This window comes from Perissodus microlepis, chromosome 19, assembly GCF_051167445.1.
Source record: "Perissodus microlepis isolate ML-2025 ecotype Zambia chromosome 19, ASM5116744v1, whole genome shotgun sequence".
Lineage (NCBI taxonomy): Eukaryota > Metazoa > Chordata > Actinopteri > Cichliformes > Cichlidae > Perissodus > Perissodus microlepis.
This window is the reverse complement of record NC_140479.1, coordinates 17,021,890-17,038,735: the sequence shown is the minus strand read 5'-3', so window position 1 is coordinate 17,038,735 and position 16,846 is coordinate 17,021,890. Positions and strand designations below refer to the sequence as shown.

Genomic DNA, 16,846 nt, shown 5'->3' with positions numbered 1-16,846 from the left:
GAATGCATGAGGATTTACACTCCCCAGGTGGGCAGAAACACCATTTCAAATGAATGCTAATGTTGCCTCGTGTCTGCTAGACCTATGTGACTGTATGCTAACATTGACCCTAACAAGCTTAAAGGGTGATATGATAATGTTGTAGTGTTTTTAGCGTGTCTTCAAATGTTAAAGGCAAACAAAAACCATTCAACCATTTTTTGTAAAAGAGGAAAGGTTGTTTTGTGAGCAGAAAGCTTATATGAGTTGGTCATGATAACAAACATTAACAGTATTTTTTGAGAGTTACTTTAAATTCTTCTGATTTAAAACTTCCTGTTTAGATCTAGAATTATTTCCATAAAAAGAAAATTCCCACAATGTGTTAATTCCTGATCCCAAGGGTCACTGAACCACAAAGCTCAGCACAGATCCTGTGATTTATTATCTTCCCACACAACAAGAGGCACACAGCATTCAGCTTTTACAATTGAAGGAAACCAAAAAGGGGGTTACATGCAGGAGAACGAGCTGTGTGTCAGGGCAAAGACTCACAATCCCACTGAGTGATTCTGCTTCTCCTGATTTACGGAAGACTGAACCGTGGCCTCTTAAGTCAAGTCCCGATGACTGTGAGAGCAGAGTGAGTGTTGCAGTTGCGTCACACGCTGCCTCTTCTGGCCTTGAGGTCAGGTCTAAGGAGGGCTGAGGAGGTGGGATGGGGTCAGCGGGCAGGAAGATGATAAGCTGGTGCAAACAGAGTTGGTATTGCAGCCGAGTGTCTTTGATGCGTTATCTTATGCCCTGGTGCTTTATCTCAGTGGTTTATGTTACTGGTGTCAGTGCTAAACTTTCAAACAATGGCTTCATGTTTACAGTGATTGCCTGCTGTTCAGTATCTTGGTCAACCCTCACCGGGTGTCGCTTTCCTCTCCTGATCTGTGCTCGTATCTGAGTGCCAGTGTGAATCCCTCTCTTGCAGGATGGCACAGTGGGGAACCTAGATGACCTGGCTCAGGAGTACTCTCAGTATTACGGTACCTCCCTCAGTGACGTATGCGAAAGGATGGAGGAGCTACGGAAACGCAAAGTAGTGCAAGATGCAGAGATGGTAAATTGTCTTTCTTTTTCTTGTCCGTTAAGATCAGGGTTTAAGGTTTAGTGTGGAACTATTGAGAAATGTATATTAGTGCATTAGTATCCATTAGTCAGCTGTTTATTCACTCTGAACTTAGCCCAGCTGTTTTCAGGCCTCATGGAAGCAGAAGGGGACAAAATTCGCCTACCTGCACTTTTTAAAAGTCACGTTACCACATTGTATTTTTGCTTATGTAAGTTAGCGGCTCTACAATAAATAGATCCCTTATTGATTTTCTCATCGTGCATGAAAGTGAGTAAGCATATTTTCTCACATGCAGAGCTGTCCCTGAGGTTGGGTCTTCACTGCAACTTGTTTTTAGTTTCTGATTCTGACTTTTGGTTTTTACCTTAGGTTAACCTTTTGACTGAGTCACCTTTTGGGTGATTCAGTCAAATTAAATTTTTGTCTGTTCTTATGTTATGATGATACTATGATTTACTCCTCCACTTCCCGCGTATGTGTGTTTCAGGGAAAGATTGACTCAGTGGCCACATCAGTGCAGCTGCGCTCACAGATCCAGGTGAGTGTCCAGCTCTGAGCGTGTCAGACCCCGGGAGAAGGCAACTTCCTTTTCCGTGTGTCAGCAGACAGGCTGATAAGAGGCAGAGGAATTGGCTAGTCATGATTTATCCCGAGTCAGTGTACTAGGCCACAAAGTAACATCCGAGTGACTGCGGGGAAAAGAACTGGCCTTGACACTGTTCTTGGAAGTAGATCCTAAAATATGATGACGTATGACAAGTTATATATGGAAGTTTTCTAGGTTTGGTGAATGTCTGGATTTTAATCCAGCTGAGTAGAAAAAGATTTGCCATTCCCTGTATATATGTATATTTAACATGTGTTTTTCATCTCCTTAGGAATCTCTAGGACTCAGCAGCACCATGTCGACTCCAGAGACCGAAAGAAGGTAAAAAGAATATATACATATAAAAATAACCCTTTAAGAATACATGAGTATAGCACAGCTTCCCTGACTTTGGGAAGTGTTGTGAGGAAGTATCGAGGAAAAGATGATTTAATGCGATATATAAGAAAATTAATATAGCTACTCGTCCACGTAATGTTTACTGTGGATGCTTTACACTCTATATGCTTATTATTTATTTAAAGTCCATGACTTCTGGAAGCTGCACTGCTATGACTCTTCCTGTATGATCTCCACCGCCCCGTGGACACGTGCATTTCCTCTGTTTCCTGGTGTCACATTTATGAAGTATTTCTGTGTAACCTCTAAACTTCCTTCCTTCCTTTCATTGTTTCTTTGGAAACATTTTGAAGATTAGTCACGTTTTGTCATTGGAAAGCTGAATAAGATCGAATAATTTATATGATGAGTAATGAGAAAGCGACATATTGATTTTATTAGATTTGTTTGTGCGGATATAAAAGTTTCCTGAAAGTTGAGTAATAGCTGTTCTCGTTTTTCAGGATTTAATTATCATTGCAAAGAGGCCTGTTTTATTCAGAACCTGGATGGGGATGGAACTGTGTAATTCCTGTTAGAACAGGATTAGCAGGAATCCTACTCTGCCCCCTAGTGGGATAACTTCATAGGAATTTCATGAATGCGACTATCAGCAAAATTAGGGCTCCTTTTTGGAAACAAGCATGTTGCTTTTACACTTTTTAAAAACGATTTCATTGATATCTTTTTAAAGTTCACAATCAAGGCACGGTCCTCTCATAATGCTTTATGTCTCACAGTGCATGGGGAATCTTTATGCTATTTCCTGTGGTAAATGGGAGCATTTAATAACATCTGCACAAAATAGTTGGAGCTTATCTTCAATATGTAATGTGCAAAAGTATTGAGCCACCCATTATTTCTTTATGTTTTGCTTTCAACAAGACAGACTTTCTTGTGATTTTTGAAGGTGTTTTTACAGAACTTACTGAAGTCTCATTAGAAATGGTCTCAGTAGGAGGGTGGCTGTCAAGACGCAGTTATTAAGGAATGGAATATGAGCTTTGAGCTATGCCAAATTACACAAGGACTGAACACATAATCAGTGGCAAGTGGTGTTATGAAGTGAGACACAGTAGAGAGACTGTCACCTTTTTAACCTGCATTTCAGCCAGTGATGTTGAAGACCTTTGTCCATGATTCCTTCAACTTTGAGAAGAAGTTTCATTTTTTTTAGACTAATAATGATCACAAGCGCACTGCCAATACTGTAAAAGCATACCTGGATAGAAAAACGCACAATGGAACACATATCAGGACCTCAACTACTCAACAAGCAGCGTGGGATCATCTTGAAAGGCCAGCCAACATCCAAAGAAGAGCTGTCAATGTCCTTTAAGAACCACTGAGAACTATTTCTGAAGACTAGTTAAAGAGATTACAAGAAAGCTCACCTGAGAGAGTTCAGACTTTTGAAGAATAAAGGTGGTCATACCAAATATCAGCTTTAAAGCTGAGTGGAATTGTACATACATCCATTCGCTTCTGCTAATCCAATTCAGGGTTGCAGAGGGCTGGAGACGACCCCAGCTACTATAGGGTGAGAAGCGGGGTTCATACTGCACAGGTTGCCAGCCTGACACAGGCCTAAATAAACTCTGTTTGCACATTGTTCAGTTGCTGCACCCATTTTCCAATTTTCCTAGCAAAATATAAAGAAAAGTTGAGAAGCATAAGACTTTTGCACAGTACCTGCGTACTCTGGATACAGTAACCTTAAACCAGGCTGACACACAACAAATACAAATCAATAACAAAACAAACAAAGCAGTTAGCATTTAAAATATTACTAAGCAACTCTATAATCAGGAATAAACCCGTGACGTCCGATTTAAAAGCATAAACTTGATCTGGCTTCAACGTGAATGACCACAAACAAGCGTGAACAGAGAGAGGCTGTGAGAAAGACGGACACAAACAAACAGTCCAGAGAGATGAAGAGAGAGGCAGAAAGAGAGAGTGAAAGTGTGCAGGGAATGCAGAGGCCACGTTGGTGCCGCCGCTGCTGCAAAACCCCAAACGGACAAGAACAGGGCTCCATTGTTCCAGAGATGGACGCAGAGCACTGATCGGTGTTCATCGGCCAAGAGCGAGCCAGTCTGTTTGATTTGCCTCTAATGTGATGCTAGTGTCTTGAGGCACAGTGTGGTTTTTTTTGTTTTGTTTTGTTTTTTTTTTAATTCAGTTTATTTTTAATTTTTTTTTTTTAATCTGAAGTTGAGTTGTTAGGGGAAATGGTGGGATAGCAGTAAAAAAGATGAAGAAAATAACTTTGGACAGCAGGTAGTGTCGTGTTCTTTAGTTTGATGTTTGTTTGTTTTTTATTTGAGCTTTTCTGATTAACTGAATATTTTTTGTTAATTTTTAGGTTTCCTGTTCACAAATCCAGCTCGGACGATGGATCAGGAGGTAAGTCCAAACTTGACTGGTATATTTTGTTTTATTGTCATGTACTCATTTTTTATTCTATATTAAATAAATATGAGTTTTCACATGTTCATTTACACACTTAATCCTTCCTAATCACCACTAAGATTTGTTCATTTATTTCTTCTGGAGAAATGGAGGGAATTCTTTCCCTTACCATACTACTTTATTGTTTACCTGTTTATCAATTTGGGGTGATTATACTTTGAATCTGTTTTTTTTTTTTTTGTTGTTGTTGTTTTTTTAATTTCTCTTGTGCTAAAATTGGTTTATATGTTATAGGAAAATGGGATGGAAAACGAAAAAGCAAGTCTTTTTGGCAAAGTTTCAAGAAGTCCCAGAAGGGTGTCGTTCGTCAGATTTCAAAAGGTACCTCAAATAAACACGAAAAAAATGCTTTTGATTTTTTTTTTGACATTAAGAATGTTTCTTAAATTTCGTTGTGTTTCATCATGTTCCTTAATGTCAGGTGTCATTGCTAATTTTTGCAGGTGATGATGTTGGGTTTGTGGCCAGTGAAGTTACGATGAGTGATGAGGAGCGAATTCAGCTGATGATGATGGTGAAGGAAAACATGATCTCCATAGAGGAAGCCCTGGCACGGGTAGGATGTTCTGCATCCCAGTGAAACTCAACTTTAGATTATCCAGCTGCTGTGTTACTTTGACCTTGTGGGGGAAAAACACACATTTTTATGGATAAACTACAAGAAAGTCTTATCATATTGTAGGAAACTTTGTATCCATGTCAGTCTGCATCACAAAAAAAAGTCCTGGCACGATTTAATCTTTCTTATGCAGATATATGGTCAAACTAGGGTTTAATCTGCACAGTGAATATCATGCAATTTTTATAATTCATCATAAAATACTACATACTACATTTTCCAGGATTACTTCCTCTTTGACTGATTGGCTCCTCATAATAGACTCTAAATCTACATCATTAACTAACAGGCTCATTCTTTTTTTGCAGCTGAAGGAGTTTGAAATACAAAACAGACAGACATACAAGGCTGATCTCACAGAGTCCACTGATCCCTCCAGTACCCCAAATGAGTCGTTCAGCTGTAACGTAAGTCTCTAAGGGCATCTTATTTGCTTTTTAATGCTGAATCACTACTTCAGACAGTGTGTTGTGCATGAGGACCTCCGATTTACCCGTGCCAACGCTGCTGAGGCGTTGACAGTGCCGTTTTCTTTTTCGCTCTGTCCCGATGATGAACCAGGGCCCCTCTAAAGCCCTGCAGCTCAGGGTCCTTTCCCAACTGCAGGGCATTGGACGAGCTTCTATTCATTGCTGTCAAAGCCCTAACCCCCTATTGTGCTGTGGTGAGCGGGTGGATTCAGCACAGGGCTCTGTTATGCAGGCTGCAGCTCTATTATGCGTGGGTGGGGTGATTAGGGGGCTCAGGTTCAGGGCACATTTTTCACATTAGTCTGTATGGCCTGACTGTTTCTCTTTACTATATGTATCAATCTCACTCTTCTCTTTTTTTGTATTTATGTGACCTTTGTAAAATAAAAATCCTTCCTTCTAACTCTGAACTTCTATTGTATATTTCAAGCTGCTAATCAGCTTTCATTTGGTCTCACGATGTCTGTTCTGAGAGATGCATGCCGCTGATGTTTTGGTCAGCAGATAATGCTCAGCATGCATGACCCAAGACTGCAAATGCACCACTGACATTTTCAGATAATGGTTAAGGTGATTTCCAAGTAGATAGCTATTTAATTTTCCGTACATAGAAGGCTTTTTTTAGTCTGCTGTGACCCACTGTGTATGTGTTAGCTCTCTGCACGGGCCCCCAGTGTCATCACTGTGGTTTCCTACCACATATATTTATATTAAGCTACAAGCTTCTACAACAGATAGTTGCAAAGCATCCACAGCAAGTACGCTGATGAGTTACTAGAAATGAGAGTAATTAAGATAGCTCACAGTTTTAGGCTTGCACACTGTAGTATACAAAAAGCAAAAGTGTTGCGTAATATCTTCTGACCTACTGAGAATATTAGGCCTCAGAGCCAAAGTGTTGTTCACCTTACAGATGTTGTCTATTAATACAGTTCTTACTATTCTTTTCCATCAGCCCTGCGACCTGTCAGACAACGAACAAGAGGAATCTGTCACATTCAGGAGGCTCCACAAGCTGGTCAACTCAACCCGGAAAACGAAGAAGAAGCTGATCAGGATTGATGAGTCTAAGAGGCCTGGAGCAGAGGGTACTAAAACTACTCTCAGACAGTATCTAATGTGGTAGAGGAAGCAGTGTGGCACACCGCTGTGCTGAATGTGGCATTTATGTGGCATATTTATAGCATGTTTTTACTTTTCCCCTGCTTTAAATAATGCTCAAAACCCACAATCTGGCAAGTTTCCAAAGATAAAAGTATCAAATACAGTTTAATTGACAGATTGGAAAAGCTCTCTGGAGCAGTAGATGCTGTAACAATCTTATTTCTTTAGTATTGACCATGAATGGCTCACAAATTGCAGCTATTATCAAATAATTAATAAATGCAGTTGCTGATTTTATTAGATTTGTTAATAAACTCTCTTCTGTTCTCTTTTTACCCACCAGAGAGCCTGAATGCAGATGGCCTTCCCTGTGGAGATGCCAGCATCTCTCTATATTCAGGTTTGCAGAGGAAACCTTTAGTCTGTCCAGTGGACTCCCTGGCTTCAACCCTGCAGGAGCAACTCTCCTATAACCGAGACCCGGACAGCCTGACCACCTCGCCGTCATCCAGCAGTGTGGACACCTGCAGTAGCCAAAAGACCTTCCAGACCTTGAGCAAGTCTAGTGGTAGCCCTATTCACCAGGAGACCAACATAGCAGGGGAGGTGAGGGAGCCAGGTGAAGGCTCTTCCTTTTCTGAAACAGAGGGCTGCAGTGAGGAACCCAAAATTGCGCGCTCGGTGACCGATGGCGCGCTGCGTCACCCGGTCCTCAACCCACTCAGTCACCACGGGGTGAGTACACAGGCACATTTAAATAAAGACTGCAGTCTAGATTGTTGTTTATTAACGAATCCTTTCACCTCCATTGTTAGTGAGTTTGCACCATTGGTACCATTATTTAAGCGTCTCAATGAGGCAACAACAAACTGCCCATTTAAACTGGCCTTTTAGTTTGAAAGAGAGTCTGACTGGCTTAAAGGCACACTCACATAAAGTTCTAAATTCCTAAACATGTCACAGTTTGCACATAATAGCCTCTTTTATTCTTATCTTCTTGTTGTCTTGTATTTGTACAGAAACTCTGGATTAATTCTTAACTAAACAAGACTGGTGCCTATCAGTGGTACCATACACCATCACTCATCCTGGTTAAATGTAAACATAGTTGAAGTCTATTTAAGAATGAATAATAAGCAACTCCAGGAACTAACAAACCAATAGACGTGTACATTTTCCATAACACTGTCTTTTTATTTATTCATTTCTCTATGTCAGCCTTATGTTGTTATTCTTGTGGCTTAAAAGCATAAATGGTGGGAAAAAATTGCACCTGCAGCAGAAGACAGACCGTGCTCTAAAATCTCATTTCTTGCTCTCTCTTGTTTTTTCACAGAGAGCTTCTAGCTTTGGAGGATTCGACCTGACCAACCGCTCAGTGACTGCAGTCAGCCCTGAGAACGATAACACTGTATGTGGCACTAAATGTGACCTGAATCAAAGTCAACTTTATTGTCTGTAATATGTAGAGAATATACGCAGTATTGTGTAGCCCACTGTGTGCAACAAGAATGGATCAAAAACGATGAAATTAAATAGAGAGCCATAAAAATTTGTGACACAGATATGAAAGGAAATGTGAGATTTTGAAGTATAAATATGAAGTACACAAGATTTATTAAAATATATAAGCTGTGCAAGGAATCCTGAAGCTATCGAAATAAATATGAATTATAAGTTTAACCTCATTTACTTATTTCCATCCTCTTTACTTCTCTGTGCTTGTAAATTAGATCAAAACTGGAGACGGGGATTTGAGAGATGGCGTTAAATTTCCACCAACACCTCGTATCTCTCTGGGTAAAAAAGTCAAGTCTGTGAGAGAGACGATGCGCAAACACATTTCCAAGCGATACCATAGTTCTCTCTCTGAGCAGGTATGTTTTTAGAGGCATTTATGTGTGTTATCATTGTAAAGTATGGGTGTGAGGATTGTTAAGCAAGTGTAATAAATGTTTTTTTTTCCTTATCTTCCAGTCAAGCCCAGATCGCTCTTCCAGCTGCCCTCACTCGCCTCAGATAGACTCGGACTCTTTGGAGAAGCCCAAACTGAAGCCAGGAGGGTCCGTGGAAAGCCTGAGGAGTTCGCTCAGCGGACAGAGTTCCATGAGTATGTCTGTGTGTCGTGTATATTTTAATAACTTAGTATTTGTTTAAACTTGATGTTTGATGTTTATCGCCTTTGAAGTAATCGAAACGTTCTGATCTCGCTGTATTCATCTGTGGTTAAAAAAAACAAACAAAAAACTGTAAGTCCTCAAGTAAAGAAGAACATTTATAATATTTGTCAGATACTAACAGACCCATGATAACTTGTGGTCTTGATGTGACGTCTTCTTTTCTGATTCGTGCAGGTGGTCAGACGGTGGGCACCACCGACTCCTCCAACAGCAACAGAGAGAGTGTGAAGTCTGAGGACGGAGAGGAAGACGAGCTGCCTTACCGTGGACCCTTCTGTGGACGTGCTCTGGTTCACACCGATTTCACTCCAAGTCCCTATGACACAGACTCCCTAAAGCTGAAGGTAGGCTATGTTATATTGCTCACTACTTAGATATGAGCTCGTAGCGAAAAACAAAAAAACTCAAGCTCAGCTTATCTCGATTCGCAGAGCGGAGACATCATCGAAATCATTAGTAAGCCTCCGATGGGTACGTGGATGGGGATGCTCAACGGTAAAGTCGGAACCTTCAAGTTCATTTATGTGGATGTTCTGAACGAAGAGGAGGTGAAGCCCAAGAAAACACGCAGGAGGAGAAAGGCCCGGCAACCCAAACCCACCTCTGTGGAGGAACTGCTTGATCGCATCAACCTCAAAGTAAAGAAAGGCGTACATTTGTGATTAAACGCAGTGACTAAAATACTTGCATGTGATTGGTTTTAGCTCTATTTAAAGGAACAGTTTGACATTTAGGGGAAGTACACTTACTTGCTTTCTTTTTGAGAGTTGATAACAGCAACCACCTTCAAATCTGTACAGACTAATATTATTCCCCCACCTCCTCACTAGTAAGGTGTTACATACTGTTTGTTAAATCAATGGGGAAATAAAGTGCAAAAGCAACTAGTTATATGTAAGTATATAAGTGATAGTTATATATTAAGAGTTTTAACATGTTAGTGAGATTTGCCTTTATTTTGTATGATGCTTCCCTCTCCTTTCAGTCTTAAGCTTCACCTTACTCACAGCAGGCCAATAGGAGTATTTTCTAAAATGTCAAACTTACAAATTTTACCTGTAGCTTAAATAGATTATTTTTCATTTTCATCTGTGTTGGGAAAATTTTAAGTTAAGCTAACTTCATATTTGTTTTGCAAGATGTGCATGCTCAAATGGCATCCCTCTTACATATTTTAATGGATCTGTTTGTGCACCTTTTATTATCGCCTTTCTACAGGAGCACCTCCCCACCTTTCTTTTTAACGGTTACGAGGATCTAGACACATTTAAGTTGCTAGAGGAGGAGGACCTGGACGAACTCAACATCACAGACTCGCAACACAGAGCCGTGCTGCTCACCGCTGTGGAGCTGCTGCAAGAATATGATGGTGGGTCAGACAAACAATAGAAAGTCTCGCTCTATCATAGAAACGTCCTCAATCCAAGGGCCACATTTCAAATTAGAATATTTGAGGGTTTAGATGTACAGATCAGTATCTAAATACTGTGTCTGCAGTAGACACACAGTCTGAGTTTGGTTTCAGCTTCTGTAGACATTTTTTCTGTTGTTGATGCATCTCATGGTTTAATAGTTAAATTTTCAAGAATAAATGAACAAATCCTGCACAATCCTCTTTTTTAACTCAAATAGCCACTGTAATTTGCAAAATTTTACCATTTAATTCATGTATGGCTTGAAACTAGCAACTGGGACCATAACATCGGGAAATTGTTTGAGGTCACAAAGTAAAGAGACTGAGGGGCATTTTTTCTTCTAACAAAGTCTGAGTAGTTGCCCCCTGCTGCCATCGGAAAGAATGCATGTATAAAGCACTTAATTTTTCAGACCTGGAAGTCACAGCTATAGTTTTGTCACGATTTTCTTTTGACTGTCATGCCCCTGGTGGTGGCGTTGTGCATTGCAGGAAGCAGCGACCCAGAGCGAAGCGGTCAGTCTGAAAGCTCACAGGAGAAGCTGCTGCTGGACAGGCGTGGCCTCTTGGGAGACTCCCCACGAGACTCTGGCTGCTACGAGAGTAATGAGAACCTGGAGAACGGTAATGACAACCTGACCCGCCTGTGAACACTGTACCCTTCTTCAGCCCTCTGCCTCATCCCTGTCTAGAAAGACTCTCCAGCTCAAGCATTCCAATCCACCAGATTCCGTTTCCATGCTCTTCTGGAAAGACTCTGCTGTCGTCGCATTTACTTCTAGCGCTTCATGTTTTTGTTTTTTTTCCCCCTCCTCAAGCATCGTCATGCTTTTTTTTCTGTTTCTGCATCACTGAATCAAACTGTTTTGCGGTCACTTGTCTGTTCAGTGCTTCTGAAAGTTGGCATCACTTGCCTTCTCAACATAATACAGAGGACAGGTAACAAGGGACTAGCAAGTTTACTTACTTGATGTTGAGCTGAGCAGTGACATTTTTCAGGCCTTGGAAGAAGCTGCGTGCAGAGCAGCTTGCAGATCTACAAATAGATCCGCAGTGTTGACTTGTGTGGTGGTTTTTGCATTTGCTGAAAGTGGTGGCTGTTGTGTGATGAGAGTGTTTAAACAAGCTTTAGGTCTACTTACATTAAAAACAGTACATTTTTGCTGTAAGTGCTCGCTTTATTCACAGCTGTATCATGCTTACAGTGGTTTTCTCTTTAGACTTAAGTCTACAAACTGTCAAAATGCAAAGAGCTGTGCTTTCGAATGTCACGTGATTGGAGTACGATGTCAGATCAGCCTCACCTTAAAGTGTATTTCCTTTAAGATTCTGATGTTTGTGTGTATATTTTTTTTTTTAGTCCAGTAAAACCTAATGTTGCACAATATTTTATCACGTGCCTGAAGACTGCATATTGCAGCAGAATTAAAATATTTACTTAACAGTGTAAGTGTTTAAAATAAGGCATTTTGTATCATTGTAAATGCACAAAAATGCAGAGGGCTTAGGGCTACTTTAAAATGTTTAACCAACTTCTCATTGAAGTGTGGCACGTTTAGGCCCTGAAGTCTCAGCATTTTCTGAAGTGTGCTTCTGTCGTGGTTGAGTGTGAGGAATAAATCGCTCCATGCTTTACCACAACTGACTGCTTGCTGCTTTTCTTTTACCCATCGTTCATTTTAGTGCACATTTAGCTGCTTGTTTTGACTTTTTTCTCTTTGGTGTCATTTCAAAGTAGACACTTTCCCAGACTGCCTGCTCTGCTGTTGTGTTTAACCCAGATACATGTCACAACTGCCTGGCAGCTGTATGATCTGCGCACACTCCACTTGTTTATTTCAGGAAGGGGCAAAAAGACACGCTCGACCATCAGCAGATCTTCATCTGGCTTTGAGTCCAGCCACCTCCCATCCCCAGAGTACCCTATCCTCCCCCTGCCCCTCACCTCCATCCAGTCCAGCAAGTCTTCATCCCACAGTAAACCCAGATGCTTCCCCCATGTCCATCCTAACCTCCCAAAGCGCAGTTTGAGCTCAATAAAAGGTTGTATTCAGAGCAGATCCTTTGCTAGGAGCCACAGCTGCATGGAGCTACGAAGAAACGCAGCACAGACTCCGCCACGCCGCTGCTTCTCCCTGACGATTCTCCACAAAGATCAGAAGAGAAGACTCCTCCTCCGCCCTAAAGACTTAAATCTGTACATAAAGAGCACAAAAAACCCACTGGCAGTCGTGCGTCCATCCTCCCACGCTTTATGTAGGACATCCTGCACTGCTGCATGTACCAGCACAGCAACACAGCAGGCACACCCAGAGCCGCCACCCACAGCTCCACCCAAAAGATCCAGCGACCATGTAGCTACACCTTCCTTATTAAACCCAGAGCGAGAGCCCTTACCGACAGTAATGCCCGACAGAGAGCACATCTTTCTAGGAGAAAGGAAGGGTGCTTCAGTTTCAGCCACTTCTGAAGCTTGTCGGCTGAAACGAAAAGAACTAAGAAGTAAATCTGGCGGTGGAGCCGGTTTCTAACAAGGTCTGTACAGTAAGTGCAGTACAGAAAGGTGTGACTTTACAGCTGTTGATTTCTGGTTTTCAGCTAAATGGAAACTCTGAAAATGTAACCACAGGTTTTCAAAGAAAATATAACAGTGTAAACTTGGCATCTAAAGTGGAAACGTGAAGGTCTGTGCTTACGCTGTTAAACCACATTCATGTAGCTACTGACCCCCTCGGTCACAGTTTCAGTGATCTCCATTCAGCTGAATCTGGTTCATCTCTGCAGTGGACCTGTGCAGAGTCCAACAGTTACACAAGCAGCAGCGCTCGCTCAGAGTTGTCATTTTTCAACACAAAGCATTCATGAATAATTTACTCATTCTGGGTTCACTGTAATGGAACGTTTTCAAACTGTTAATATGAACTGAGTGTTTTTTGTTGTTGTGTGTGTATATATAAATATAGAATATAATAATGACAGCTGGCCTATACAGACAATTTTGCCCCAGATGGCAAAGTACGGGCGCAAACTAGAAAAGCAATAAGCCGTTTCTTTTTCAGGGTTTATTGACACAATGTTTATATTATATTAGGAACACCCCAATCAAAACATCTGCTGTGAAAGGAACCTAAAATTATTAACAGGCAATCAGCTTTTATGATAACAAAATGAATGTTTCCAGACAATGCAAAAACATTATCTCCACTGAAATAGTGATACAGAAAATGTTCTTATGTATTATAAGCATAAAAATAACAGCAGTAAATGCTTTTTTTTCTTAAATAAATCTGATGTTTTTACAGTACTGTTACAGAAAGATGTAATGAGGGGTATATATCCTGAAAACTTATTAACGATTAGTTAAATTAAAATTCCACCACTGTTAAATTAAATTATTAAATAATTATATTTCCATAAATCATGTTTCTTATATATAGTCTTTTTTTATGTAAAATCTACTCTAAATCTACTAAGTGTTCTGTCTGTGCTTAGCTTAGGTTGTGTTAGTAGCCCTGAGTAGTGGGATTTAGAATGTGTTCACAGTTTAGGCTGTGGGGCCATTTCATGAAGGGACTGTTTGACCAGCCCCAGTGTGTCCAGAGCAGTACCCCAGGCGAGGGTAACTCCCCAACCCCCGTGGCCATAGTTGTGGACCACAGGCACCGGCCGGCCTTGCAGCTCCACCACTTCCCTCTGCACCCTTGGGTTCTTCCTGCTGGGCCTCAGGCCGACCCACTCGCTAAGAATTTTGGCTTTGTTGAGTGACGGCTCCAACCTACTGCAGCGCTCCAGTATGCCCTTAATGTCTCTGTCGTCCACCTGCAGCCGCCAGTCTCCTGCTTGCCTCGTCCCACCTATAGTGACACTGCGTATGCCGGGGTAGATGTACGTCGTCCCATCTCCATCTCTAATGAAGTGCTGCACCCAGGGGGCCTCCACTTTGAGGACCTGGCCTCTGACTGGGTACACTTGTGTGTCTCCCACCAATACTTTGGAGCCGAGACCGGAGCAGTTGACAATGATATCAAAGCTGTTACTCAATTCTTGAAGATTGTTGACTTTCCTCTGTTCCACTTGACCTCCAGCTTTTCTGAACCTTTAGAGAAGAATTTATGATGTTAACATGACAAACTTTAAATTAAGTAGAGTTCATTTGTAATTAAAAGCTTGTGGATATAATAGTATGACGTGATAAAAGAAGTTTAATGTAGGGGATGAACCTCTTCTCGAGCCATGGCAGGTAGGTGGAGCATTCGCATTTTAAGGTGGTGAAAGCCTGACCAAACTTGTGATCTGGGAAGCGTTTCAGTTCAACATCAGTCATGGGTCGAAAGCCGATCACAAACTCTGACCAGAATGGTTTTTTAACTGCTGGAACCTCTTTAAAAATTTGCCAGCTGCAAGAAATTAGTAGAGAAATCAGTTGTTCGACAATGGATTGGGCTAAGTACTCAACTTTTACAGCATCGTATACAAGTATCAATTGCTACCCAGAGCTCAGCATTACTCCAGCTTCTGGTGCACATTGAGACTGAGCAATGGCCAACAGGTGATCAAAGCTGTCCTTGAACCAGCGTCTTTGTCTTTGCAAGGGAATATCTGATGGAGAAATGCATCATGTAAAGCAAATGTGCACTGCATATTTATTTTTATATTCATTGCATATTTTGCCATGTAAAATGCTCGCTTTATCATATTGCATAATGTGGTGCAGCTGTAGTGTAAATCTCTGAGACAGATCCTGTTTTCTTACCTGGAAATTGTGCAGCAAACAAAATCCCAGCAGCTCCGTCACTAGTTGTGTCCGGGCTGAATTTGTCAGCCATCAAAGTAACAGAGCAGAAAGGTAGAGCTTCAACAATGCACACAGCAGTGGAGAATCCAATCACGCCAGCTCCAACAACCACAACCCTGACGCTTTTCATCATGGCAGCTCTGCACCTCAAACGACAAGAGAATTTTACTAAATGCCAATTAACCTTTGTTATGACTCTTTTAAAAGTTACTCAACGACTTGCGGGTATAAACATGTTACATCATTATCACAACATCTTAACTGACACACTAGTCCAAGGTTCAATCACACAAAACCCTTATCTTATTCCACGCGTTTCAAATTGTCCATTACGAAACAGTCATTGTAAGAGCAGTGTACATGCAGTTATCCGTAAAACAAAGGCTACTGGTGTACCAAATGTCCAACTCTTGCACTTGCTGTAGCTGTTTAAAAAAAATAACAGTTCTGATTGTCCTTTTAGGGTTATATACAACAGCAAAGCACCCTGTATGTGCAGCAATGTCCTCTGCTGAACCTGAGACTTTCACTTCTAGTGAGCCTGAACAACTTCACAAGAAGTTGCAAAATCATTTTCTTAATTTCATTATTTAGTGTTTGTTTCAAAGACTTTGTTGTTAATGTTGCCTTAGGAGACCTCAAAAACTCACGGTGCCTCATTCCTGCCTTTTACAAATAAATAAAAAGCAGCTCTTACAAAACAGAGCTCTTTCTCACAGGCTCTCAAACACCCTGACATTTCTTAGAGTGTATTAAGGATTACTGATTAGTATTACTGATACTAGGTTCAAGGTTCTTTATTTGTCACATGCATAGTTATACAAGTATAACACACAGTGAAATGTAGCCTGACACGCTCCTCGACATGTGCAAAAGTATATACATACACACACGCGCACACGCACGCGCACACACGCACGCACACATATATACATATACATATATAGGGTGAATATGCAGTAGTAGCAGCAAGCAGGTGAATTCTGTACATTAATATGAATAGACATTGACTATTTTACAGAATAGACAATATAAACATATTTAAATTATGATACATTTCTATGACTAAAGCTCTTGAAGATGAACAGCCAAATAGTGAACAATATATATAATTACACAATGTTTTAATTACTGCATTGTCACATAAGAGATACATGTGTATGTGTGTGCTTTTGGGGTCTGAAAAGTTCCAAATTCACCATTTAAAGTACTACTTGCAGACTTGCCCTCTGCACAGACCCAGCGGGTCAGGGTGGAACAGGAGGCTGAGGATAAAGGCACAGAAATAGCTAAGGGGGGGGGGGGGGGGGGGGGGGGGGGGGGGGGTTATTCTCCCCACAAAGGTTTGGAGGGAATTGATGAATTGATGGTGGAATGAAAAGAAGGGGGTCCACCAGCCAAACTTCAGTTAACAGGCTCTCCTCATTAATTTCTTTTTCACAATGCATAAATGTGTATTCTAGTTATTGCTGCAGCTGAAACTGTCTTACAGATTGTGGAAGTATATTTATTAAACGAATCATCTGTATTTTTCTTAGAATTATCACAAAATAATTCAGTTATATATCTAGTTGTAAGTTCTAGCCGGTTGTAACAGCAACCATACAAAAATCCACTCCCAACTGCTTTGTTGGAAAGGTACGAATACCTTAGACATTAGTGAAATATAGCTGATATGATGTTGGAAAATATATTCTATTTT

At 41.0% G+C, this 16,846-nt stretch overlaps 2 protein-coding genes across 5 annotated transcripts in view; one reads left to right on the top strand and one right to left on the bottom strand.

Annotated features, from left to right (window-relative positions):
* The window catches only part of sash1b (SAM and SH3 domain containing 1b), a 60,791-nt gene extending 45,505 nt beyond the window's left edge, over positions 1 to 15,286 (top strand). For all 4 annotated transcript variants that reach the window (XM_084915635.1, XM_084915634.1, XM_084915636.1 and 1 more), the window contains 17 exons: positions 962 to 1,090; positions 1,590 to 1,640; positions 1,981 to 2,030; positions 4,456 to 4,496; positions 4,797 to 4,883; positions 5,006 to 5,118; positions 5,490 to 5,588; positions 6,607 to 6,739; positions 7,099 to 7,490; positions 8,092 to 8,166; positions 8,489 to 8,632; positions 8,733 to 8,865; positions 9,110 to 9,279; positions 9,367 to 9,573; positions 10,154 to 10,304; positions 10,842 to 10,973; positions 12,192 to 15,286. In XM_084915635.1, the coding sequence (XP_084771761.1) occupies positions 962 to 1,090; positions 1,590 to 1,640; positions 1,981 to 2,030; positions 4,456 to 4,496; positions 4,797 to 4,883; positions 5,006 to 5,118; positions 5,490 to 5,588; positions 6,607 to 6,739; positions 7,099 to 7,490; positions 8,092 to 8,166; positions 8,489 to 8,632; positions 8,733 to 8,865; positions 9,110 to 9,279; positions 9,367 to 9,573; positions 10,154 to 10,304; positions 10,842 to 10,973; positions 12,192 to 12,880 (2,796 nt within the window). In that variant the 3' untranslated portion in view covers positions 12,881 to 15,286. The remainder of the gene's footprint in view (positions 1 to 961; positions 1,091 to 1,589; positions 1,641 to 1,980; positions 2,031 to 4,455; positions 4,497 to 4,796; positions 4,884 to 5,005; positions 5,119 to 5,489; positions 5,589 to 6,606; positions 6,740 to 7,098; positions 7,491 to 8,091; positions 8,167 to 8,488; positions 8,633 to 8,732; positions 8,866 to 9,109; positions 9,280 to 9,366; positions 9,574 to 10,153; positions 10,305 to 10,841; positions 10,974 to 12,191) is intronic.
* ddo (D-aspartate oxidase) lies at positions 13,632 to 15,277 on the bottom strand. Its single transcript, XM_084915647.1, has 4 exons — positions 15,103 to 15,277; positions 14,840 to 14,948; positions 14,570 to 14,746; positions 13,632 to 14,445 (listed from the first exon to the last, which is right to left on the bottom strand). Exons 1-4 carry the CDS (start codon positions 15,275 to 15,277, stop codon positions 13,887 to 13,889), a joined length of 1,020 nt encoding a protein of 339 aa, XP_084771773.1. The 3' UTR covers positions 13,632 to 13,886.
* Positions 15,287 to 16,846: the final 1,560 nt, after the last annotated feature.

Bases quoted from the DNA above. Each gene is read 5' to 3' on its own strand.
- ddo (XM_084915647.1), bottom strand. From the start codon at position 15,277: ATGATGAAAAGCGTCAGGGTTGTGGTTGTTGGAGCTGGCGTGATTGGA. The intron at 14,949-15,102 runs GTAAGAAAACAG...TTTCTCCATCAG, and splicing joins GTTTGCTGCACAATTTCCAG to ATATTCCCTTGCAAAGACAA. The intron at 14,446-14,569 runs GTTCATCCCCTA...TCTTCTCTAAAG, and splicing joins CTGCCATGGCTCGAGAAGAG to GTTCAGAAAAGCTGGAGGTC.